Source organism: Meriones unguiculatus, chromosome 5, assembly GCF_030254825.1.
Source record: "Meriones unguiculatus strain TT.TT164.6M chromosome 5, Bangor_MerUng_6.1, whole genome shotgun sequence".
Classification (NCBI taxonomy): Eukaryota; Metazoa; Chordata; class Mammalia; order Rodentia; family Muridae; genus Meriones; species Meriones unguiculatus.
The window spans coordinates 117,507,047-117,532,063 of record NC_083353.1 but is presented as its reverse complement, the minus strand read 5'-3'; the positions used below and the strand labels follow the sequence as shown (position 1 = coordinate 117,532,063).

The 25,017-nt window shown below is 42.7% G+C and overlaps 1 protein-coding gene across 1 annotated transcript in view; it reads left to right on the top strand.

Moving 5' to 3' along the window:
* The window catches only part of LOC110564842 (ovostatin homolog), a 33,497-nt gene extending 8,480 nt beyond the window's left edge, over positions 1 to 25,017 (top strand). Inside the window, exons 6-26 of the mRNA XM_021662364.2 lie at positions 414 to 584; positions 1,285 to 1,423; positions 2,749 to 2,851; positions 3,273 to 3,501; positions 4,159 to 4,288; positions 8,910 to 9,028; positions 9,724 to 9,775; positions 10,785 to 10,868; positions 12,036 to 12,212; positions 13,377 to 13,458; positions 14,073 to 14,229; positions 16,025 to 16,099; positions 17,448 to 17,613; positions 18,355 to 18,566; positions 19,640 to 19,849; positions 21,395 to 21,519; positions 22,290 to 22,380; positions 22,702 to 22,770; positions 23,856 to 23,958; positions 24,604 to 24,664; positions 24,863 to 25,017. Of these exons, the coding sequence (XP_021518039.2) occupies positions 414 to 584; positions 1,285 to 1,423; positions 2,749 to 2,851; positions 3,273 to 3,501; positions 4,159 to 4,288; positions 8,910 to 9,028; positions 9,724 to 9,775; positions 10,785 to 10,868; positions 12,036 to 12,212; positions 13,377 to 13,458; positions 14,073 to 14,229; positions 16,025 to 16,099; positions 17,448 to 17,613; positions 18,355 to 18,566; positions 19,640 to 19,849; positions 21,395 to 21,519; positions 22,290 to 22,380; positions 22,702 to 22,770; positions 23,856 to 23,958; positions 24,604 to 24,647 (2,538 nt within the window). The 3' untranslated portion in view covers positions 24,648 to 24,664; positions 24,863 to 25,017. The remainder of the gene's footprint in view (positions 1 to 413; positions 585 to 1,284; positions 1,424 to 2,748; positions 2,852 to 3,272; positions 3,502 to 4,158; positions 4,289 to 8,909; positions 9,029 to 9,723; positions 9,776 to 10,784; positions 10,869 to 12,035; positions 12,213 to 13,376; positions 13,459 to 14,072; positions 14,230 to 16,024; positions 16,100 to 17,447; positions 17,614 to 18,354; positions 18,567 to 19,639; positions 19,850 to 21,394; positions 21,520 to 22,289; positions 22,381 to 22,701; positions 22,771 to 23,855; positions 23,959 to 24,603; positions 24,665 to 24,862) is intronic.

Sequence of the window (25,017 nt, the reverse complement as noted above, 5' to 3'; positions counted from 1 at the left end):
AGAGCTCCAGAAGAACAGTTTCCTAAGAGTACGTGAAGTACTTTGGTCACTTGTTCATTGCTTGATGCTATATTTTATCTGGAAGGTTTTAATTTTTTCATAGTTAGATTTAGACAGCTGTCATCCCCCACGTCTGGGAACTCAACTTTTGTAACTTCAGGCAGTTTTCTGTGCACTAGGCTTTGGCACAACCAAGAGTTCTCCATGACCTTTTTTTATTTGCTGTCCCAAATCCCGCACTCTCAGACAGAAAGTTCTCAAATAACATTGACTACATAAAACAATATCGGTCTCCTCATTTGCATTTTTAGAAGGTTGACTCAGGGATAAATGGTTGTGACACAAAATTTTCCAGTCTTATACTTATGCAAGGAGTGCTTAAAATCACCACAGACCATGTCTTCAACTCCCAGATATACAACCTGTTCCCAAACATCCCACAACATGGCTATGACTACGGTGATCTCAACCTGGATGATGGTAGAGCAGAGCCATGCATTCCTCAGAAGGATTTGTTCTACAAAGGACTGTATTATACACCTTCAAGCAATGTTTGGGATGGAGACGTCTCTACTCTTCTCTGGGTAAGATCGCAGATGAGTCAGTAAATTCTGTCCTCCTGAAGCTTTAGTGTAAACGGCATCTATGTCTCTTTCACTGTAGATTCTTTCTATTCTATGCTGCCTGAGTACTCTCAAAGAAAGAGATGTCAGTCCTCTTGGACTTTTTTCCTTTTGTTGAAAAGAAGATCTATGGCTAGAATAAGGGGACCCCAGATCTTAATTAATGAGACAGTTTTCAGTTTCTTGCAGTATATCTTATGCTTCAGTAATTATACCAAGAAGATGTATTGAAGTCTGTATTCCGCATAATGGAGGCTGCCAGCCACATATGCCCAGGAATCATGCAAGGATCTTTATGATCAGAATCACAGCGGATGAGGAAAAGGACACTGAATTAGACAGGCTTTAGTTCAAGTCTAAGTTCTGCTGTTCAATGCGAGTGCACTGTATCAACTAATGGTGCTGATTTATTGTTTTTTCTTAAGGATAAATGGAAAAAACAGGACATATTAGCATAACAGTAATAAATCATAATTATTGGTTTTCTTCTACACTGTAATTTTTTTTCTGTAAGTCAAATTAAGGAGACTTGATTTCTGTGGTCCTGAATCCCGGCTAACAGAGAAAATATGTATATTTACTGTCTGTTTAATCTGGCTGTAGACTTTTCATAGTTTTCTCAGGAAAGGAATGTATAACTTTTTGTGTCTTTCTCTGAAAGGACATGGGTCTAAAACCCTTTACCAATCTCCACTACCGGAAACCAGAAGTGTGTTCTACCCAGGGAAACCTGCCTCAGCTGAGACCATTCCCTCTCCCAAGCGAACGGATGATGTACGGCTCCGGAGGTGGTTCCGCCTGTGTGTAACCTAGGACTTCCTGTTGGAGTGATGTTCAGTAGAAATCTTTGCATTGGGTGTATACGAAATAAAAATCAGGCAAAAAAAAAAGAGCTTATAGATGATTTATGATGCTTTGGAGCAAGAACTAGCTAGAATTTCTACAGTTCAACAAAACAGGCTGGAATTATTTTGGCTATAAAGAAGAATTAGCTTCTAATAGGAAGTTAAGGTTTTAGTTTCTTTTTCTGCCTTTCTTTATCCTTTTAAATTTTTGTTTGTTTCTTAAGACAGGGTCTTACTCTGTAGCCCAGGCTGGCCCCAAAATAGATATGAAGACTATAAAGGATATATGTAGGAGCTATAAAGGACACTGTCGGCAGCAACTAGACCTGGTGCCATGCAACTCAATGATGTTTGTTGCTTGCAATGAGAAAGGGTCTCAAGTAGCCCAGGCTGGCCTCAGATGTTTTATGTAGTCAAGGATGGCCTTGAACATCTGATCATCCTGACTCCCCCTCTCAAACACTGGGGTTTGGAAGCATTCCCCACCACGACCAGCCCAGTAGTTACTCTTTTGACCTAGAAACACTGATTAGGCAGATATGTGACATGCAGCCCACAGGCCACTGCTGTAAGGGAAAGCATTCTGGAAATTCCAAACATTACAGCGTCAGCAAAAATAATGCCAGTCAGCTAAGCTGGGCTGTCCTGGCATGTCAGACAAGAACCAGTGAGGAGATTTCATTTATCTGGATTTGGATGTAGGTGATCTGTTGTTGTTGTTGGTGTTTTATATCGTTTAAACAAACCTAGAAACTTGAAATTTTGATGCCTGGGTTGAGATTTGAATTTATCAGTAGTAAGCCCTAGGAGCAAATTTCTGTACTAGGCCTCATCTAGTTAGGGGCACAACTAGAGGGACTGGAAGATGACTCAGCAGGTAAGCTGCTTGCTGTGCAGCCATGAGGACCTGAGTTTGATTCCTAGCACCTGCCTCAATGCTGGGCACGCCTGTCACCCTAACACTTCAGCTCAGACACAGGTAGTTTCCAGAGATTATTGCTCAGCTGGTCTAGCTGACAGGCCGAGGTGCAGGTCCAGTGAGACCCGGCTGATAAAAATCAAGATGGAAAAGCAAGTGAGGAAGACACCTGAAATCAACCTGTGGCCTCCACTGGTACCCCTGTGGGTGGTCACATGTCACGCATGCATAGATACTCACACACACACACACACACACACACACACACACAGCTCACCCAGGCATGTGGTATTAAAGCACAGCACATACTTTTGCTCTTTCTACAGAGGACATTTCTTTGTATCTCTCTCTCTCATTTTAGCTCGTGATGCCAGAGACATCATCAACCATGCAGAACAAGCCATCAGAGAGACAGTAAGAACACACTTCCCCAAAACATGGATCTGGGACCTCATCCGTGTAGAGTGAGTTGTATTTTGTTTTCTTCATTTTATTTGTTAACTTTTATTCCTGGCCAATAAAGTAGGAAGATGTTTGTTTAAAAAAAAACAAAAACAGTCATCCATTTGTACTTTCTAATCACATGTTTGATGGTTCATTTGCGAGTTTGTTTCAGTAAAGCTATACTTTTCCACCAAGAACTTCATGCCTATAAATTTTATGCAGGTAGATACACGGTATGCCCAATTTTTAAAAATAAGATCTTTATAGGAACACGGCATTTCTAAGTTCAGTTCTACAGACATCAGATGAAGGCTATGTTTCTAACCCTTACCCAGACACCAGAAGCCATTTTGCAAACCTTCAATCACTGCATCTGTGTGCTGTGCATCTTCTGGGGTCCTTACTGAGAGGACCCATGTCACTAACAGCCTGGCTTCTCAGCTCCTCAGGTTCAGCAAACGTCTCCTTCCTTGTCCCTGACACTATAACTCAATGGGAGGCCAGGGCCTTCTGTGTGAACGGCCATGCTGGATTTGGCATTTCACCTAAAGCATCTGTGGTGACCTACCTGCCCTTCTTCGTCGATGCAACCTTTCCTGCCTCAGTTGTTCGAAATGAGCAGAGCGACCTGGTTGTCACTGTCTTCAGTTACCTGACTACGTGTGTGGAGGTAAGCCACCCCATTTGTCCTGGGAACAGAAATCCAGCAAAGCTAAATTAGTTATTTATTTTTCATTAAATATCACCATAGTCTCTCCATTACCAAATGAAAATTCCCACCATAAGGAAGTCATTTCTCTCTAGAATCTTTAGAAATGATTATTTAAATTTTTTATTTTGTTTTCTGTGTATTATTGCTTTGCCTACATGTGTTCACATGCAAAGTGTGCATTTCTGGTGCCCACAGAGGTCAGAAAAGCAGAGCAGATCCCTTGAATTTCAGTTATGGACTATTGCAAGCTGCCATGTGGGTGCTGGGAACTGAATCCGGGTCCTCTGCAAAAGCAGCAAGTGCTCTTAACTGCTGAGTGAACTCTGCAGCTCCAGAAATAATTGTTTTAAGTCACAACAATGACGTGAAATTTTAGTGAAAATGAGATTTTGTGATGATGCACATCCTACTATTTTGTGACCTTGGGAATGAATCCTTGGGCGTATTTTTTTTATTTTGCTAAGTTAAAATAGAATCTTCTTCCAATGACAAGTGCCAGCTTCTTCAAGGACATCGAAGAAACTATTGTGAAATAAATTGTAGAATTTCAGGCAAAGGAGAGAGAGGGAGAAGAGAGTCTAAAGTACTACCTTGTGGCCATTATTCTGTTTTTAGATTTCTGTTCAGTTAGAAGCATCTGAGCACTATGAAGCAAGCATCAACAGCCCGAGTGGCAATGACAGTGATGTCCTGGAGGCTGGAGGATGGAAAACATATGTCTGGACCATCACCCCAAAGACACTGGGTAAGCAGCTGTATGAGTGCTGATCTCTCATGGATTCAGCACATTTGATCAACCTCTGTTTTCCCTAGATTTTTTTAACATGATTTTCTTCAGCATCATATATTTAATTTCCTTTGTTCATTTCTCTATATTCAGAAATCTTAAAATGTAATTTCTTTATTTTAAAGGATGTTGTTATATATTTCTGCATGTATGTATGTGTGCCACATGCACGCAGGCCCCTAGGGAATCCAGAAGAGGGTGTTTCATTACAACCTGAATTATAGATGGTTGTGAGTTACATGATCTGAGTGCTGAGAACCAAACCCAGCTCTTCTACAGGAGTAGCAAGTGCACACAAACACTGAGCCCTCTCTCCAGCCCTCTAGGTCTTTATTGATAATATTCTGTGGAGCACAACTCCATTCGTTCACATTAAAAGTATAAGATCAAAGCATGGCACAAATGCTAGTCTGTGTGATGTATCCAGTCCACACATGGTTAGTTATAAGAAGCATGAGGCGGGTCAACCGATATTCTCTGCAAGAGGCTTATTAGGAGGGTATGGAGGAAGGGGGGAGCAGGACATGAAGAGAGAGAGAGAAAAGGGAAGGGGCACCCCAAGAGAGTGGGAGAGCATGAGAGAGACAGAGACAGAGAGAGTGTAAGATAGAAGGAGTAACAGAGAGACCATGTGTCAGGGTTGGCACTTTAAGGGGCAAGGTAACCACGCCTTCCAGGTGTGGCCACCTGGCTGGCAACACATGATGACATCATAAGTTGCTGGGTAACCCAGGAGCAGGTTGTGTTCCAAAATACTAACATTCCTCCCTTTTTCTATAATTAAATATGGGGAGCTTGGTCTGCTTTTTATAAGGGAAGTTAAAGTATATAAATTTAGGCTCGTTGGAAGCAGCTCTTGGTTGTCATGCAAGGGGTTGAGAGAGAGAAGAATTATAGCAACAAAATGGTCAGATTGCAAGGTCAAGAGTAAGGGAAGCCTCTGCCCTGGAAAATTTAGGGTAGAGGGTTGTCAACAGAGAGAGTTTCCAGCCATGCAAGGCAGCAGGTAGAGACTGGGGAACGCTGGGAGAACGTGGAGCTGCTTGTTCTATTCCTGAAGCACACCACTTCAGCCTTTTGTTAACAAGTGAATAACAGGTGTAGATTCTCTTCTGGCTACTTCCTGCTGACACTGGGGGCACTGTAGGGAGGTCAAAAGGCTGAAATGTTGGCCAAGTCCAGGAAGAATAGGCTGTTTTGACCCTTTCCAGGGTCTGCAAAGAGCATCCATGGCTGGGAGGGAAGGTGCAGGTCCAGCTTGTTGAAAGTCTGTAAGGTCAGAGTTGAACACCTGCAGCTTGTTGAAAGTCCGTGATGTCAGAGTTGAACACCTGCAGCTTGTTGGAAGTCTGTGAGGTCAGAGTTGAACACCTGTAGCTGCTTTGTCGCTGTTGTGGCTATAGGAAACATTTGTGTCTGGCAGGACACTGAAAGACATATATAGGCAAAAGATAAAGATGAGTAGGTTATGGAGAAAATCCTGTAGGTATACATTGAAAACTTTTGGGAAAGCAAACAGAAGTAGAAGTTTTGGATCGATGAGACTTGAACATGGAAACCTCTGTCTACCTGGGGGGACCTTTACTTACCCAATCACTGGCAATATTTAAAGAAGGCTTTGTTTTCGATCTGTCATTGAGGTGAGGTTTGGTTACAGAAGCATGTAAACTTCGAGGCCCTGGTGCCAGCTGGCACTTGGTGTAGAAACTTAACATTCTCCAGAGGACATCCTATCTGGAGGGACAGGAATCTGGGACTCTACCATTGGGGGCAGAGAAGTCAGGGACCTTCCAAAGGCGTCCAAATGGCAAAGTGTGACTCGAGTGAGAAAGGTCCTACCTGGTCCAATATTTCATCAGCTTTTGGCCAGAGACCGGGGCACAGGTGCCCAGTGGAGCACAGCCAGGGCACCACAGTTCGCCTGGCGCTAGGTCTTCCCATGAGAGACTGAGACATGAGAGAGAAAGAGAGAGAGAGAGAGGGAGGGAGGGAGGGAGGGAGGGAGAAGGAACCATGTGCAAGAAGTGGGGACTACATTTTTAAAAGAACAAGACCAAGCTTATATTAACCTTTTGATAGCATAGATACAGTAAATTGACCCAGTTTTAATATAAATATATTTTTTAAAATTAATAGATCTTAATTTAGTATATTGGAAAACAACTTGTACATAATGAACCCTTGAGCTATAAGTTTGAAACCAACAATTTAGCAGAACAGTATAAACCAATTTTAAAATTAACCAAGCATATTTTAACTTTTGATAGCAGAGACATAGCAAATTGACCCAGTTTTAACATAAATAAATACCTCTAAAATTAATAGATCTTAATTTAGAATATTGGTAAACAACTTGTACGTAATAGTGAACCCCTGAGCAGAACAGTATAAGGCAATTTTAAAATTATATTTGAGCAACACATAGTAGGAGACATTAACAATCTTATATTTTAAACCAACTTAATTTGAATAGATATTTATAACTTTGAAATTTTATTATTATATAAAATTTATTTTGAAGCAGGGTTGAATCATAAGATAGTAAAATGTAACTTTGAATTCTTATAAAAAATCTATGCCAACTTGAAATGAGGCTCGTTGTTGTGGCCACATCTAAAAGATAAGATAAACAGTTAATCATGATTAAGATTTATAAATGCAAACCCAATGAGAAGATTATATAAAGCATTAGATAAGGAATTTAAAATATAAGAGTAAAGTGTGAAATCAGGGAGAAAAGATTTTTTTCAAGCTTGGAAACAGCCTCCTAGAAGAAAGCACGGTGCTAAAAGTGAAAGGAGGCTAGAAGCAAAAGGAAAGATTGGTGGTTGGGGGGAAGCGCATAGCAAGACTGGAGCAGGCAGCTGGCAGGCGCCATAGTAGCAGGAGTAGAACCCAGCTTGGTGGGAGAAGGGGAGCACATGGCAAGATGGCAGGGCCCGTGGGAGGTGGGGCCTGTTTGCCAGAACCAAAGATGGCACTGTGCCACGTTAAGCTAGAGTTGTGCCCACTTCCTCCCACGATAAACATGGTGCCAGCTGGGGATCCCTCGGGAAATTTAAAAGTTTTGTAACTTTGCTGGGTTTTTTTAGAAATTCCTCACCAAGTTTTGCAAAGTTGATTTTTGCGTTGAGTCTCTGCGCTGGCTGGGGTGGGACCTCACTGTGGGTCGCCGTGCAGGCAGGAGTGCACAGGCCGCTGCGGGACCAGGTGCACAGGAGGGAGAGCAGTGAAGTTCTTTGTTATAGAACAGAGAAAATCAGTTGAAACCGTCCCAGTAGATTACAGGAGTCCGAAATGGACACTAGCAAAGCTAGGGGAGCCCTTCCCAGGTCACGGCACCAATGTAATGTTATTACTAAAAAAGCACATCACATCTCAAATAAAGACCATAAATTTCTTTAATGATGCACTGATCCTTGCATTTGCTGCTTCATCTAACATCAACAAAAAAATGCCACTTTTACAAATTGGTTTTCCTCTGCCACAATCATCAGTTTTATGTCACATCTTGTACTTGTTGCATTATTATGTCAGTAAAGAATATAAGATTGTATTTTAACTTCAGCTGTGATTGATTATTGATTCACCTCAGATCATTTTTCTATTACACTTAAGCTTTCTTAATTTTTATGAAGTGTCAGATCTTCCAATGGCTCACTCTGGAAAGTAAGTCAGAATACTGCACTTGCTGCTGTGTTTTTGTGATGCTCAAAGGCTTTGCAAAGCAAAGAAAGAAATCAGCAAAACTCACAACAAAGAAACAGGAACAATACATTGGTTGGGTCTACACCATACAGGTGATGCTAAGCCTTGCTAATAAGCTTTACCAGCCCTCCAAGTTCTAAAACAAAGATCTAAGATACAGGATATCAGTTTTGATTACATACTGTGATAGCACAGAAGTTAAAATCAACAAATTTCTTGCAAGCACTCAGTTTATGTCTAGTAGCCCTTGAGCTCTATCAAGTTTTACTTTTTTTTTTTTTTTTTTTTTTTAGATCTTAGAAAACATTAGAAGCCCCAGTTATTACCAGGTGTGTTGGTATTCTTTTTGATCCTAGGAAACATTAGAAGCTCTTGTTATTTCCAGGAATGGTGATGCACACCTTTGGTCCCAACCCTCAGGAGGAAGAGGGAAGCAGATCTCTGTAAATTCTAGGTTTGGTCTACAGAGTGAGTTTCAGGACAGCCAGGCCTACATGGTGACACCCTATCTCAAAGGGGAAAAAATGAAGGGAATCCCAGCTTTCTGATGCTATATTGTCCAATGTCATTTTGTAAACACTATCAAGGTGATAGTCCAGGCTCATAGATTGTTATCTTTCTTAACAGTCTAACAGTAAATGCATAGATTCTAACTTAGTAAATGCATAGCTTACTACAGGAAATCCTGAAACAAGCAGAACAGAACATACTGCCTTTTCTCCAAGCAGGAGAAGCAGGTAGTTTGATCTAAACTTTAGAGTGGGAGTAAATTTTGGTTCATCCCATTCAAGACACGATTGATGGACCCAAAGTCTCTCCCATTGGAAAAGAGTCACTATTTTTGTATCGTATGCTTGCCAATATCTTCCAGGTAAAGTGAATATTACTATAGTGGCTACATCCAAATCGAGTACGGCCTGCCCAAATGATGCCAGTGAGCAGCATGATGGCAGCTGGAAAGACACGGTAGTCAAAGGCTTACTGGTAGAGGTATGTATGTGTGAAATACCAAGTTCTTCCTGATGGGAAGCAATGCCTAGGAGATAAACGAGGGCACTCTTCTTGAAAATGCTTGATTGACTGAAGTTGCTTTTGACAAACTTTCCGCTTTGAACCAATTACACTATTATACATACATCCTTTCTTTAATCAATACCTCAGCCATGGCTGGGTATGTGGCTCAGTGGGTAGGTACTTGCCTACTTTATGCAAAGACCTGGGTTCTATTCTCAGTGTCGCCAAACCCAAGCAACAAACAGTGCCTCAGAAAGGAAGATGAATTGCCTTGACACATGCTTTGTGATTTCCTGACTGTCTTCATGACATGAAGCAGCCTGTAATCACCCCCACCACCATCTTAACTCATCCTGAGGTCCAAGAGAAAGATCCTTATCTTGCTCTAAGCTTCTGAGAAGCTCCTGTTAGACTCCAATTAAAAAAAATCAACAACAGTTGAAAATACCACTCAAGGAAATGGGGTTATCCTTGTACAACCGATGGGAGCCGAGGGCCTCAGGGGTGTTGGTGGTGTACAGAGAATTCCACCTAGGAGAGACAGGAACAACAAATGGCTCCCAGGAACGCTCCTGAGCCAGCCATGCCTTAGGGAACTGATGTTTGGTCTCTTTTCCTCCATGGAAAAATAATCCAGTTTATGACTTTGTTCTTGATTTTGTCTCTAACAGCCTGAAGGTATTGAAAAAGAAACAACCCAGAGTTTCCTTATCTGCCCAAAAGGTAAGAGGGCTCTCCCAGTGATCTCTTGGTCTTAGAGAAATCTGAAGCACAGCAGATTTCCTTTCTCAGCCTACACACAAGACACAAGCTACGAACCCACAAGCCATGTGGATGCATTTTAAATTCCTCTTGGGGGTCTTACTTCATTTCATGTTTTATCTTCCTTGTATAATTTTTAGCAAACAAAATGTTTTTGTTTATTTGTTTGTCTAATGAGATTATTCTACTACTGCCTATTTTCTTGATCTTGTATATTTTGGGGTTTTTGTTCCTATGATTGTCTCACAGTCTTGATCAATGCAAAACTTGGATTTTGTTCGTATAACTCTAACATAGTGCTTGCTTTTATAATCTTGGCCTGAAATAGTCTGTAGATTCGTTGCTGGCCTTCAGTTACCTGATTTGTGGCCATCCTGAGTATTGTTTTAGCTCGTTAATGGTAACCTGATTTTAATGTTTGCTCGGTCTTTGAACATTCCTTCTATGAGCTCTGAGTCTTGTATCTTCCATTTTTCCACACAGAGTTTAAGTGCTGAATCGATAGAAAATCGAGAGCACTGTCTCAGACAAAGTATGCATTGTTTTCAGAATGTATTGATATTCTAAACTAGCTCAAATCCTCAGCTTATTTTTTAAAACTTTTATTACATTCATTTATGTGTGTGTGCGTGCATATGTGTCTGCATGTGTTCGTGTTTTTGAGTGTACATGTACACACCACTGAGGGGGGTTGGAAGTCAAAGGACAGCTTGCAGGAGCTGCTTCTCTCCTTCTACCGTTGGGTCTCAGGGATGGAACTCAACATCTCCAGCCTTGGTAGCTCATGCCATTATGCCCTCTGAACCATTATACCCTCTGAGCCATCTCACTGGCCCCAATTCACAAATTTATTTCCTCCAACAAGCAAAACTAATGACCTGTTCTTCCTAATACAGTTGTTTTAAAAAACCTGCTACTGTGACTGGTAGAGGGAAGTCTTCGCACTGTTTGCATGGGTATTTTCTTTCAGGTAACAAAGTCTCAAAGCAAATACTTCTGGAATCGCCAAGCAATGTAGTAGAAGAGTCAACCACATCCTTTGTCACCGTTGTGGGTGAGTGTATTAAATTCTGTGCCATGGTGATTTGAAAATCTTGCTTGATGTGGTCTATTAAAAAGTCCCAAAATAACAGAATGGAGACGTTTTCATAAGCTATCAGAGGAGAAATTGTGCTCAGAGTACCCTTTCTGCCTGTTTCCACGTGGGATGTGAAGGCACGAGTTTCCAGACCTGCATCTTTTGGAAGCATCTGTGCTGGTGTGTAATGGCAAATGCTCAGGAAACATAAGACCCCGCTCTAACCTTAGATATGATGTTAAATTTGCCTATTGGAGATTATGATATGTTCTTATCCTGGGAATTTTTTATTTTAATTTTTATTAACTGCACTTTATTCACTTTGTATCCCCCTGTAGCTCCCTCCTTGCTCTCCTCCCAATTCCACCCTCCCTCTCCCTTCTCTACGCATGCCCCTCCCCAAGTCCACTGATAGAGGAGGTCTTCCTCTCCTTCCTTCTGATGCTAGTCTATCAGGTCTCATCAGGAGTGGCCGCATTGTCTTCCTCTGTGGCCTGGTAAGGCTGCTTCCCACTCAGGGGGAGGGAATCAAAGAGCAGGCCACTCAGTTCATGTCAGAGACAGTCGCTGTTTATAGATACTGGGAATTTTCTCAGCAAAAAGAGATAAATGTTTCTATCATCCACATTCAAGCCTGTAGAAGAGGGACGGGTTATAGTTCATATTTCATCGGGTCGATCTCTCAGAACATGGAAGCACACTTTCCAAGCTCCCTCTTTGCTCTGGGAGTGAGAATCTCAAGAACATTTTCATACCTGAAGGCCCTCTAATTCCACACTTCAGAACCACCTTGTCTATGTGTTTTGTTTACTATGTATATGTTAATATCATACTATATATGAGGCAGTGTATGCACATAAATGCAGGGCCCAAAGAGGCCAGGAGCATTGGTTCCCCTACAAGTGGAGGAAGAGGCAGTTGTGAGCCACCCAATATGGGTGCTGGGAACTGGATTGAGGAATGCTTCAAGGGCAGCAAGGGCTCTCAACCACAGCGCCACCTCCACAGCCTCCTGTTTACAGCTCTTAGAATGAACTTTAAAGAGTTTCCTGTTCCCACCACGTCCTTCCACCGGTGGTTATTAATGCTGAGGCAGGGGCTTAGTGTTAGTGTGAGTGCATGACTCTCCCTTTCTGCCTTTAGGCGACATTCTGGGGGTGACAATGCAGAATCTGGACAGCCTCCTCCAAACGTCCTATGGGTGTGTGGAGCAGAAAGTCACCCAGCTAGCGTCTGATATTTTCATACTCGACTACCTGACAGCTACTGATCAGCTGACAGAAGACATCAAATCCAAGGCTCTGCTTCTCTTATCTAATGGTGAGAGGGTTAAGAAGTTTCTGCCCACAAAGGTGAAATCAACTACTACCAATATCAAAACATGATCGGGTTAACTCTGCCATCTCCTGGGGAGACAAAAGTGGGTCTTTTAGGGACTCTGAGTCCTACCTGTGTGTTCTCTTTTTGCTCTAAAATCTCTGCTCATCATTTAGCTTCCTGACATAGACCTGTTCTTTTAAATTGTAAACTCACTTTTCTTTTTAAATTTTCCTTACGCATACAACAAAATATGGTCAAACCCACCCCTGTGTCTCTTCCTTCCACTTCCCTTATCCTCCCCAACATGCCTCGTCTCCTCCCAACTTTGCATCTTTTCTTTAAATAATCCACCAAGTCCACTTAGCACAACCCATATGTGCATGGGTATAGGGCCCTCTTCTGGAAGAGGAGAGACATACCAGGCGCCACGCCCTCAATGAAGAACGAGTCTCCCACCAGCTGCAAATACTCACTGCCAATAGCTCCTTAGTATAGACCAGAGCCTCAGATCACCTGCCCTGTTGATGCCAGAGTTTTGACTGTCTTGATCCTATGTAGGCCTTGTCCAGCTAACCACAGCTGATCCGGCTCTGGTAGCCATGCCATGCCCTGAAGACAGTATTTCACAACCATCCTCATCATCATCTGGCTCCTGCACCCTTTCTGTCTCCTCTGACATGTGTCCTGGACCCCTGGTCATGGAGTTAACACCAACGAAATTGTTTGTAAATGTGTAATAGTTACCATAATATCTTGTTTGTTGTTGCTGTGTGTAGGGGCTGAAAATGATTTCAATTGTCAGCTCCTAGGCCTGCTGGCCTAGCTGTGTTCCAGTGCAGGGAAGTGATTGGATCTGACTGTAGTAAGATGCATTCAAGTGCTGTAAAAATGTGAGATTGAGGACAGGTCCAGGAGGAAATGCCGTTTGGGTTTTCTTCTTAGGAAGGTAAAACTGAGTGAAGGGAAGTAACCTCAAGGGGAGGTACTGATTGCTAAGTGCAGTCCTGAGCCAGCTTTTAAATTCTCTCTCTCTTCAGAGGTGAACAACCTGGATCTTCAGGAAGCAGAATTGAGCTGATCCCCGGGCTTACATTCACCCAGTCTATGTCACTCTTTCCCTTCTCTCCCAGGCTAAAAGCAGCTTCCTGCTCTGTTGTATTTTAGGTTACCAGAGCCTGTTGTCTTTCAGAAACTCTGATGGGTCATATGACATGTTCTGCCAGAGAAACCAGAAAGGAAGCATAAGGTGAGAGATTAAAATCATTGTTTTCTGCAATATAGGTTTTTGTTTTGTTTTGTTTTGTTTTGTTTTTTAAATCTAAGCAGGACTTGCAAGAAGGTGAGAGCAGCTAGTGCCCACTGGAGTGATTTCCAGCCTAGTGGGCTTCAAAGTGATTTTACAGAGAAAAAAAACAAAGCTCAAAAATGTATTCTTTTTGTAGTGACCCATAGTGTCATGAACCTTCCTTAGCTGTGTGATCATTAAGGATGGCTTTCTGTGATGACACAGCTCATCAGCGCCATGGCAAGTGTCACATCATACTCTGAACCTCTCAGTGTCATTTAGATAGCAAGAAAGGAAACTAGAAAGCCCGGTAGCATCCTATTTCTGTGTATGTGGAATCAAATGGCCTGTGCGGACAGACCTTTGGGTCTGGCTAAAATCCACCTGCTGTGATAGCTACAGACTTGCTGACGTTTTGCTAACCCAATGAAAGAGCCACTGTTCACTGAGACTAGCAACTGTCAACACTAAACAAGGTGTAAAACCAATCACCCAAAGGGGAGAACACTCATGAACCTGTTGAGCGGCTGACATCATCTTCCCCTTAATGTTTGCTTTGATGGTCCCCATTCCAGGCTCAGTGCCCTTACTTTCATGACACTTGAGAAAATGAAGGAATATATTTTCATTGATGAGGCAGTCCCCAAACAGACCTTAATCTGGCTCTCAAGCAAACAGAGAACAAACGGATGCTTCCGACAGGATGACAAGCTTAACAACGGTGCTTCGGAGGTAAGGGGCTCACCACGAGGATTTCCTTTCTGCCCCTGCCACCCTGCCTCATCGGGGACTCTGTGCCTTCTGAGTCTGCTGCAGATGCATGTCTCCTGAGTCCTCTCCATCCTCTCCACAAGCATCAGCCCTGCCTTGTGAATGTTTAACCAGAGTCTGGACAGAACCCTGCATGAGCCTTTTGTTTGCCTTCTTCAGCCTTTAGTCTTTCCATAGAGTCAGGCTTCTGCAATCATTAAACTGGGAAGAGGAGGAGAAAGGGGACTCAGCAGAGAAAGCATCTGGAAATTTGGAGTCAGACAATAAATTGAAAGAAGGGGTGTTTGTTGTTGTAGATTTAAAAGACACGGCCTAATCCATGTTTATTATTAGGCTATAATTATTATGGTGGTGTTATTTAACCTGCTATCATAATCAGTAAGACCCAGATACCTGTTAGATTTTATATTTGCCTCATTTACCTTGGGCTGAACAGATATTTCCACTCACACTATCTTAATAACCTCACCATCCATCTCCCAGCTCCCATCCATTCCTTCTACCTTAACCATTCCTATCTTGGCTATCTTCCACTCATAATCTTATAAATACTTTATTGTATTTTTCATCTTGGTGTTTTCTCCATCCACACCATCCTCAGACTCCTTTCTCCTACCCATATGTTTCCTTCTCCACGCTAACCCATCCTGGCATCCTCCTGCCTCTTCTTGTCCTCTTCCTGTTTCCTGAGAGTCTCCTGTCTTCAAAAGCCAAAGAACCCTACCATACCCATCTTATTCTGACCTGCTCAAGTACAGGCCAATCAGGTAGGTTTACACAATAAGGATGGGTGTATCCAGGTAGTAACCAGATCTTGAGAGCCAGTAATTAGCTTCAACACACAAGCATCAGACCAACCTCCAACAGGTGTTGAATGTGTGGGGAATTCCTTCCCGTGCCTCAGTCCTGAGGTTGAAATCACGCTCTCAGGTAGAAATGCAGCTCTGTTGGCAGAGTGTGTCAACCACAAACACAGAGCTCTTACCTCAGAGAGAACAAGGCCATTTAATCTGAAGCCAAGCATGGGTGATAGTGGAGCACAGATGTGGGTCACTCCACCTTCCATGTTACAACTTTGCAATATTTTGATTAGGTTTTGAAGTAACAGAACAAAGAAAGCCACAACTCAGACTTTTTCAAATGCGTCAGCGGTAACCCTAAGTAGGTAGTCCCAGCCAAACAGGGAAACCCAGCCCTGGGGCTCAGATGCTCTGATTACACGCTTAGCCTTTTGCTGGTGGATTCTAGAGATCTGTTATGCTGAAACATTTCTGAAGATTTTATCTGTTAGTCACAGGTGTTGAATCAGACACAGAGGTGGACAAGGAATGGCTACTTAGGAGAGAAAAGATGGTTGAACTAGTTCTGGACCTACAACATTTCAACATCTCCACAACCACTGAGCTCTTTTATTTCCTTTCTGTTTTCCCCCTAACAACCCCTCCCACCCCCATCAGCAAAGCGCTTCTTTGCTTTTTTCAAATTAATACCAAAACAGCCATGTGAGCTGCTTGAATTCAGGCCAAACACCAGACTACATGATGCTATGCAGAACATCCATATGTTTAAAATTGTGTTTTCTTTAATTATGCATTGAGTGTTAATTAATCTCACCCATAGAGCATGACTACTGTTTCCTTATAACAGTTCTATATGTTAGAATGTTTTTGTGTGTAAGGACTTTGCTCAGCACTTTTTTCCCAGTTAGTCTCAATTCAGAAACGTAGCTGTTCTTTCACTGTTCCTTTGTTTTCAGGGCAACAAGGAGGCGGAGACTGTGCTCACTGCCCAGGTTGTCGGAGCGTTCCTTGAAGCTGGACTCGATTCACGTGTACGGATTCTCATCTCCTCTGGCTTCACTTTGCTGAATGCATCTAGAATCTAGATTCCCACTGAAATTCTTAGACAGGCTAAGATTTCAAGACAACGTTTAATCCACTACCATCCTTTAAAGCGATGATGCTCAAAATTCTTCTGAGTCACTGATACTTTTGATGGGTAGGGTTGAGGTTTCCCCCAAGTTGGATACACTCATGGAAAAAAAAAAAAAAAAAAAAAAAAAAACAAGTCAGTTTTCATATGATCTGAGCTATTTATATCTTCCCTGAAGTGCAGCCATGGCCTTCATACTATGAACCTCCGCAGCCATGGCACACAGCAGTGATTCAGCGGTAATTCTAGTGTTCAGGAGATCATGGCAAGGGATCATGACATTTGAGGCCAGTCTTGCTTATATGAGCAAGACCCAGACTCAAAAGCAAAAGCAATTATCACTGACCAAGAATGTCTGCTCCCGGTAACGCCATAGTCAAAAAGATTGTTTCCAAGCCTCTGACGCACTTTTCAGTACAGCTTCAATCCACGGACTATCCATTTACAAAATCTCTTCCTAAGAGATGCTCTGTATGTCCAGGCTCATTAGTATATCTTCAAATGCAAACTTCTATTTAAAGCGTGGAAGTAACACATTTTAAGTCTACCAGAACTGTTTGTGATCTGGGGCGTTAACTCAGTTAGAAAAGTACTTGTCTCACAAGCATGAGGACCTGAGTTGGGTGCCTAGAGCCCGTGTACAAAGGCAGGGAGTCATGGTGGCACCTGCCTATACTCCTATTGCTGAGGAGACAAAAAGCGAGATCCTTGGGACTTGCTGGCCAGCCAGGCTAATACAATTGGAGAGCCAAACAGCGACATCTCAAGGAGGCAGTTGATGGTCTTCAGCTTGCCCCCCCCCAAACCAGTCCTCTGGCCACATGACACATGCAAATATACATGGCTATGTACATACATCCACACACCTATATATAATTGTATAAAAGAAGTTCATATTAACATTATAAGCTAACATAAGCTTATACTATATTTAGAGCACTGGTGATCTGATATTAAAACTCACTTTACTCCTTAAGTTGTGTTTCCCCCATATATACTAATAATAGTCCAAATTTATTACAATGTTGCTTTAAAAATAAGGCATGTGGATATATGATAGGTTTATGTGTAAAAATAGAATATGTGAATATATAAGGTAGATTTGTATGCGAAATGTGCTTCGGGGATATATTATTGACATTGTAAACTACATTATATGCAGTGGTTGGTTATCTTAATTATTTGGCAAACTCGTGGAATGGTGAGCTGTCACTTACAAGCATGTTCTCCCCCCACCTCCCCACTAGTTTCCTGCCCTCCGCAACGGTCTCTATTGCCTGGAGGAGGCATTGTCAAATGGCGTCACCAGTGTCTACACTCAGGCTGTTCTGGCTTACGTGTTTGCGTTAGCTGGGAAAGAACAGCAAGTGAATTCCTTACTCCAAATCCTGGATCAAGCCGCTATCAAAAAGAGTAAGTCTAATTACGGTTTGTCTTTGCTAGTGGAGAAACTCCTGAAAACGAAGTGCATAAGTTACTGCGAGGTCGGATCAGAACCCTCGCAGGGCTGCTGCTTCTGCGGAACGCGTCAGCGTCTGTGTCTTCAAAAAGTACCAGATGTTTAATTTCCTTCTTTCTCTTTTCCACCATTTTTTTCCAAATGAGTGACTTTTCTAAGTAATCATACTGCAGACAATAATAATTACTTCTGAAACTTCTTATTCCTAAGGAAACACTGTATTTATTTCCCAGGATCTGTCACAGAAAAATACCACAAACAGGGTAACTTAAACCTCAGAGTTCTTTTTCTCTCTAGAGGGTACAAGTCTAAGATCCTGACAGCAGGAAGTGGGGGGGGGGCCTTGCCTGGAGTACAGCATCTTTCTGCAACCTTCGTGCAGTGTTCCCCATGTGTGTGGACACCCTTGGCTCCATTTGTGCGCCTGTTTCCTCTTCTCATAACCACCATCAAATAGGATCTTGTACACCTTATAAAACGCATTTTAACTTTATCACCTCTTTAAAGGTCCTATTCAGAAACCAAGCCACAGTCTGAGATCAAGGCTTTGGTATATGAATTTAAAATTCAGGCCACAACAGGCCTGAATTTATCCAAAGGATAAAACCTGTTCCCTCTGAGTGGGAACCTTATGAGGGCTTGCTTTAAGGACTGTGAAAATTCTTTTTAGAGACTGGTTTCCCCCATTTTCGCAGATAATATGATACATTGGGAGAGAGAAGAGAAGCCCCGAGCTGAAGACTCTCCCCCGTTGAGCCCTTGGGCGCTTTCTCCTGAGACTGAGAGGACTTGCTATGTGCTCTTGGCTGTCATTTCCCAGGCCACGCAGGACCTTGACTACGCCAGTAAGATCATGCAGCGGCTTGCCCAGCAGATGAACTCCCACGGAGGCTTCTCTGCCATGCAGGTGATTCGCCTGAGGTGGATTTGTTTAATGCAGAAGATGGCACTCGGGGTGACAATGGTGGTCACGTTGTTGTGAGATAAAGAACATTTGATACTCCTCCTAAAGGGGTGTGTGTGTGTGTGTGTGTGTGTGTGTGTGTGTGTGTGTGTTGTGTGCTATATACATGTCTCTTGGATTGACAAGCTAGATATGCTTGTCAGCCACCATGTGGGTGCTAGGGATCAAACCTAGGTCCTCTGCCAGAGCAACAATGCTCTTAACCACTGAGGCATGTCTCCAACCCCACAGTTGGTATTCTGACTCCTGATTTATTTAGTCAGTAAGTATTCATGGGCTCGTCATTGTGTTTCAGACCCTCTTGCAAGCAGACTTTAGACGTCATTTTAGATGACAAATGAGACCTTCCCTTTGAAGCTTTCAGGCTGACTGTGTCTCCACTGCACACTGGAGAGCAGAATGGAGATCTGGAAGAGGTTGTCTTCATGAGAACCGAGTCTTGGAACAGTAGATATCTGATGGGACAGTGGTCAAACCACATGTCAATCATGAAGAACAGTTTCTCCGTGTTTCTGTGGTCTCCACACCAGAAAAGGCAAAAGTAGGGGACAACAATAACAACGACAAAAAAAGGCCCTGAAGCAGTGGGTGGTTCCCTAACAGGAAAAACTGAGCATCAGGGGAAGGGCAGTTTCATTTAATGAGGACAGTGTCCCTTTGTAGTCCTCCTTTATGGCTGAGTCCCGGTGAGACAGTAGGCTGGTGAATTTTCAAAGACCCTTTTCTGACTTTTGTTCCTTTTTGAAGATGAGGGGACAGAAGTGAAGTCATCCCATTGTACAGCACCTTCACTTTCTGACTAGATCTGACAAGACATTAGCAGCGGAGATGGTTTTATACATATTCAGTATATATATATACTAAAGTCCAATTGATTTGTTAAAGAAAATGAACTGGCAGCAACTTCCACAACTGTCTGAGGCATGGTGCCTTGTCCCGGGTTCAGGAATGTTTATGGGGACCGAATGGACTGTCATGGTCAACAGGGAGTGACTTGGTGCTGCTGTTCTGTGCAGGACAGCACAGTGTGCCTTCTCGCCCTAACCCAATACATGAAGTTAACTGGCTCCAAACCTCAAAACACCATCACCTTGAGCACGGAAGGCTCTGAGGAGGTGTTCCACGTTGACAATGATAACCGCCTTCTGGTCCAGCGCTCAAAATTATCCAAAGGGCATGGACCATATAAGATCGACGTAGATGGAGAAGGCTGCACGTTTATCCAGGTAATGGAAGCCCTCCTCAGAGGGAGAACTAAACTTGCCCATAAATCCAGACCACTGTTCAGTTATGTGTGAAGTATTTTGTCATGTTGATTCTTCCTGTAATTATCTGTGTCTCCTGTTTGTTTGTTTGTTTCTTTCTTTCTTTCTTTCTTTCGAAACAGGATTTCTCTGTGTAGCCCTGGCTGTCCGGAACTCATTTTGTAGACCAGGCTGTCCTCAAATGCACAGAGATCTGCCTACCTCTGTCTCCTCAGGTGCTAGGATTACAGGCATGTCCCACCACGCCCAGGTCCCCAATCATTTTTCTAAACAATAACAGAAAATGTTATTGAGAAATTATTCACATTTTTATTGAATAGGTTATTAAGAAGTTATTCACATTTTTATTAATTTTAAAGTTAACATTTAGGGACTGGAGAGATGAGTCAGTAGTTAAGAGCACTAGCTGCTCTTCTCGAGGACCTGAGTTCAATTCTGGCCTGGGCAGAGTGCAGGAAATCTTATAAAAGAAAAGGGAGATAGAAAGACCTGTAGGACTCAGGAGTTCCACAAGGACAGCAAGAGAAGCAAAAAAAATCTGGGCACAGGGGTCTTTCCTGAAAGTGATACTCAAAACAAGGACCATGCATGGAGATAACCTAGAACCCCTGCACAGAGGTAGCCCATGGCAGCTCAGTCTCCGAGTGGATTTCCTAGTAATGGGAACAAGGACTGTCTCTGACATGAACTCAGTGGCTGGTTCTTTAATCACCACCCCCTGAGGGGGGGTGGGCAGCCTTACCAGGCCACAGAGAAAGACAATATAGCCAGTCCTGATGAGACCTGATAGGCTAGGGTCAGATGGAAGGGGAGGAGGACCTCCTCTATCAGTGGACTGGGGAAGAGCCATGGGAGGAGATGAGGAAGGGAGGGTGGGATTGAGGGGATGAGGGAGGGGGCTACAGCTGGGATACAACGTAAACAAACTGTAATCAATAAAAAATGAATTAATTTTAAAAACTGATAAAGTTGGCATACATAATAATAGATTTCATTACAGCATTTTCATGCATGTTTTATTCTTACTTGTCTTTCCTCCCTCCTCCCTCTACCCATTCAATTTCTTTTGTTGCCCCCCATCAATATCCCCCTTCCACTTTCATGCCATATGCACCCCATTATTCCCTCCAAATAAGAGCTCTTCTTTTCAATTCATGTACCTCTGTCTCTCCTCCCCCATCCCTGTACACACACACACAAGTACATTTATACAAATTAAACATTTTTATTAATTAAATTTGTTTTTAGGCAGTGTTGTATAAGCACAGCTGGCTGACAGAGGTTTTTTTGAGGAATACCACCAGTAGAAAGTATTCTGTCCTCATCAGATTACAGCATCCTGCTGCTTCTCTCTCTCTCTCTCTCTCTCTCTCTCTCACACACACACACACACACACACATTCAGTTTATCCTGGTTCCCGATGATAACGATGCAAAGCACGTCAGTAAGGGGTTAAAGAGGTACCAGGTTCTTCGGTTCTTACTACCAGATGTTATCCTTTCCAGGCAACCCTCAGGTACAACGTGCCGCTCCCTAAGAAGACATCTGGATTTTCCCTTGCCCTGAAACTGGAAAAGAGCAACTCTCCAGATGGATTCCAGACTGAGTATATCCTCACAGTGACCCTCATGTAGGTGTACTCTGTGATAGCCACCCCCAGAGTAAAGAAGAACATCAAAGAATGACTCCAAATAGGACTGAAGAAAAACAAATGTGAATGACAGTGACCGTATTGAGTCGCAGGGTCACAGGGGATGATCTGCACCCTGCCATTTCCCTGCTCTTTCACACACTGGCTAATTAGACAGATCTTCAACATGGTCTGCACACCTATGATTCACATTCCTCATCTGCAGCCTGCCAGCTGTTGCCTTTCTGACAGATTGACAATGTGAAAGATGCCAGGCACGGTGCCCCATACCTGTAATCCCAGCAAAAAGGAGGCAGAGGCAGGAGGATTTGTGTGAGTTCAAGGCCAGCCTGGTCTACAGAGTGAGTCCAGGACAGCCAAGGCTACACAGAGAAACCCTGTCTCAAAAAAAAAAAAAAAAAAACTCCTATATGGAAGATCTCCTCTAGTATTGGACAATCTAAAGCTGGCAGGAACCTACATGACATGAAAAAGGAAGTTCTATTTATAGGCTCTGACTCTGTGATATCTGGGGAGGGTTTGCACTCACAGACTTCGTGATCTGCCCCAGCTAATGGCATATCACACACTAATCACCTCCTCGGCTATCACGCGGTTGTGACTGTTCTCGGAGGTTTGAGGGTGAAGTTTTCCAGCCTCTGCCAGCTTTGCAGACTTCAGGCTTGTTGGTGCATCTGTGCACAGGATGCCCTCACTGAGAGAGCTCACATTTCTCAACCTGTGTAGAAATGTTTGCGCTTTCATTTCAGGTACACAGGAGCTCACGAAAAGTCCGATATGGTCCTTGTGGATGTGAAAATGCTCTCTGGGTTTACTCCCGTCCTCTCATCGATCGACGAGGTAAACACAAGCAGCCCTGTCCCCTGGCACAGAGAAAATGAGAGTGCAGGAAACAGCAAACCAAATAACAGAACTCTTCATCTAAGCATACTTCTGCAGACTTCACCTATGTGTTTGGTCTGTACATTTTTGGCCTGCAGAGTCATTATTATGTCCATTGTTCATCACATATTTCTTTACCCAGTCTCCCTTTATGCTCACAGAAACACTGAGGTTCTAAAGGACATTTCCCTACCTAGAAGGTGCGCTGGCCATTTCTAGAAAGGGACTCTCAGAATTCTAATGCCTGATCCTCAACCCTTCTTGTCAATCTCTTCAAAGCTTAAACACAATGGCCAAGTAACGAAGACGGACATAAAGAGCGGCCACGTTCTTTTGTACTTGAACCATGTAAGTTCAGCATAAGTTGAATATGTAAGTTCAATAGCTTTTCATTGCATGGCTTTGTTTAGGAGTTTTGTTTCGTGGCTTTGTCTCCTGAGGGGTGTTTGAAAGCTTGTATTGATTATGGACATATGTGAACAAGCTTAAGGTTTTAATGGGACGTTGAATGTAGTCTGTGTTCTGTCTCTTTAGTCATATTCTTTGTATTATTAGGTTTTTCGTGTAAGCCATTGTTACATGACTAGACAATTCTCATGACTAGATGGTTTTGATATACATATACATTGTGAGTTGATTATTATAAACAAGCTAATTAACAACCCTCTCTATATAATTACCTTTTTAGTATAATATTTTGAAGTTTATTCATACTTAATTTCACACACCATCCACCCAACTCCATGTTCTCTCCTTAGTAACCCACAGAGTCTAATTATTGCTGCCTTCAGACACGTGGATATGGAACCCTCCGCTGCTGCCTGGTCAGCCCACTAGAGACCACACCCCCGAAGACAACTGTCTCTCCCTGCCCTAGCAGACATCCATTGTCAGTAGTCAAAGGTGTCCTTCTTCCAAAATGCCAAATAATTTCCTGTTCTGCACATAGCACAGTTTCTGCACCCATCGATCTGGTGATAAACAGACTTGGATTATTTCCATTCCCGTCAATTGTGACTGTTGTTGAAGCGAGCACAGCAGTGCCTAATTTCTCCTGGATGCATCCTCACGAACAGGCTTTCTGAATCATATAGCAATTCTATTGTTATTTTGAGTGTGCAAAACTCCAAACTGTGGTGTGAATCTCAAAGCCATCCTTTGTATGCATACGTCACACCCACTCACACCAACCTGTAATTCTCTAACGTAGCCAAGTAACATTCCTTAACAGAAGCACCTGTGCATCTTAACATAAGCCGTGTGGCCTAAAAGTTCGTGTGATTTCATGTCATCTAACTCAGTGTTTAGCTATCACCTAAAACAGTGATGGGCTAGGTCTTTTAATTAGGCAGGTCCTGCACTTGTGAGGTAAGTCTCTCAGGGATTTATTTTTCTGGCCTACTAGGACCTGCTTATCATTCCTGTCTTTACAGGTTTTCAGGAAAGAAAACATCTTCACCTTCTCTGTAGAACAAACCAACGTTGTGTCTAACACCCAGCCAGCCCCGGTCATCGTCTACAGTTATTATGAAAACGGTGAGCAGCCATATCACAACCACTGAACCTGCCCGTAGCTCATGCTTTCTGAGCACTCCCCCACATCATCACCATCCATCTTCAAAGAGGGAACCAGTGGTGGTTTCATGTTATGTGATCTTTTTTTTTTAATTCCATAACGTGGATTCTGACTGTTCCCAGGGTGTCCTAACACTTAGAAGCTCTTTGTTGTGTTGTAAAAAGACTCAGCTTCAACTTGAACTATAAACAATGCTGACGTTCCAAGACTTTTTCATTGTTGTCGTCGTTAGGGAGTCAAAGATCTACTATTGCATGCTGCTGCTGTGGTTTTGACTTAAAAATGGAAGGGGAAACACTATAGGAAAAATGGAATAGATTATGCTTCAAAACACTTAGTGGGTTGTGGAGACCATGGCACAGCCCCCGGAGGCCAGCTTGGTTAGTTTCTTGTTAGATGCCATACAAAGTCTGTCACGGAGTAGATGAACATGGTCTGTCCTGTACTAATTTACTGTCCTCCAATCACATGACTTCCTCTAGTACATTATTTAAGAACTCATAAAACGGAGGACTGATTGCTTCCCTTGAAACTTTGCATTGTCTGACCTAGTCTAGTGACACACAGCTGGAGATTTGGTAAAGACAAACCTTTTTCTTTTCCAGATGAATATGCGGTTGATTCTTACAACATTCCGGGTTCCCAATAAGACAAACAAGAGCACAAGTAAGATCATTGTATTGAAGCCTTCACAGCCATGCATAAGCTTCTTCAAGTCTCTCATCTGTTATTAATGACTTGACAGGTCATAAATATAGTAGTTATACATCAGGATGCATGTCATATTTCTAGATTCGCATGTATATGTATAAATAAAGACACACACTTGTGTATTTATTGTTTAAATTTTGCTTTAAATCCCAGGTAGGAGACTGTTTCTTTGAATAAACTATTTTGATCACCATCCTAGCAGAGAGCCACTGCCAACCACCTCGCATCCTGAAGAGACTTGGATTACAATGGCTTCTTGTCAGCTGAACTTCTTTTCCTCTCATTAAATGGCATTATTTCAAATCTGG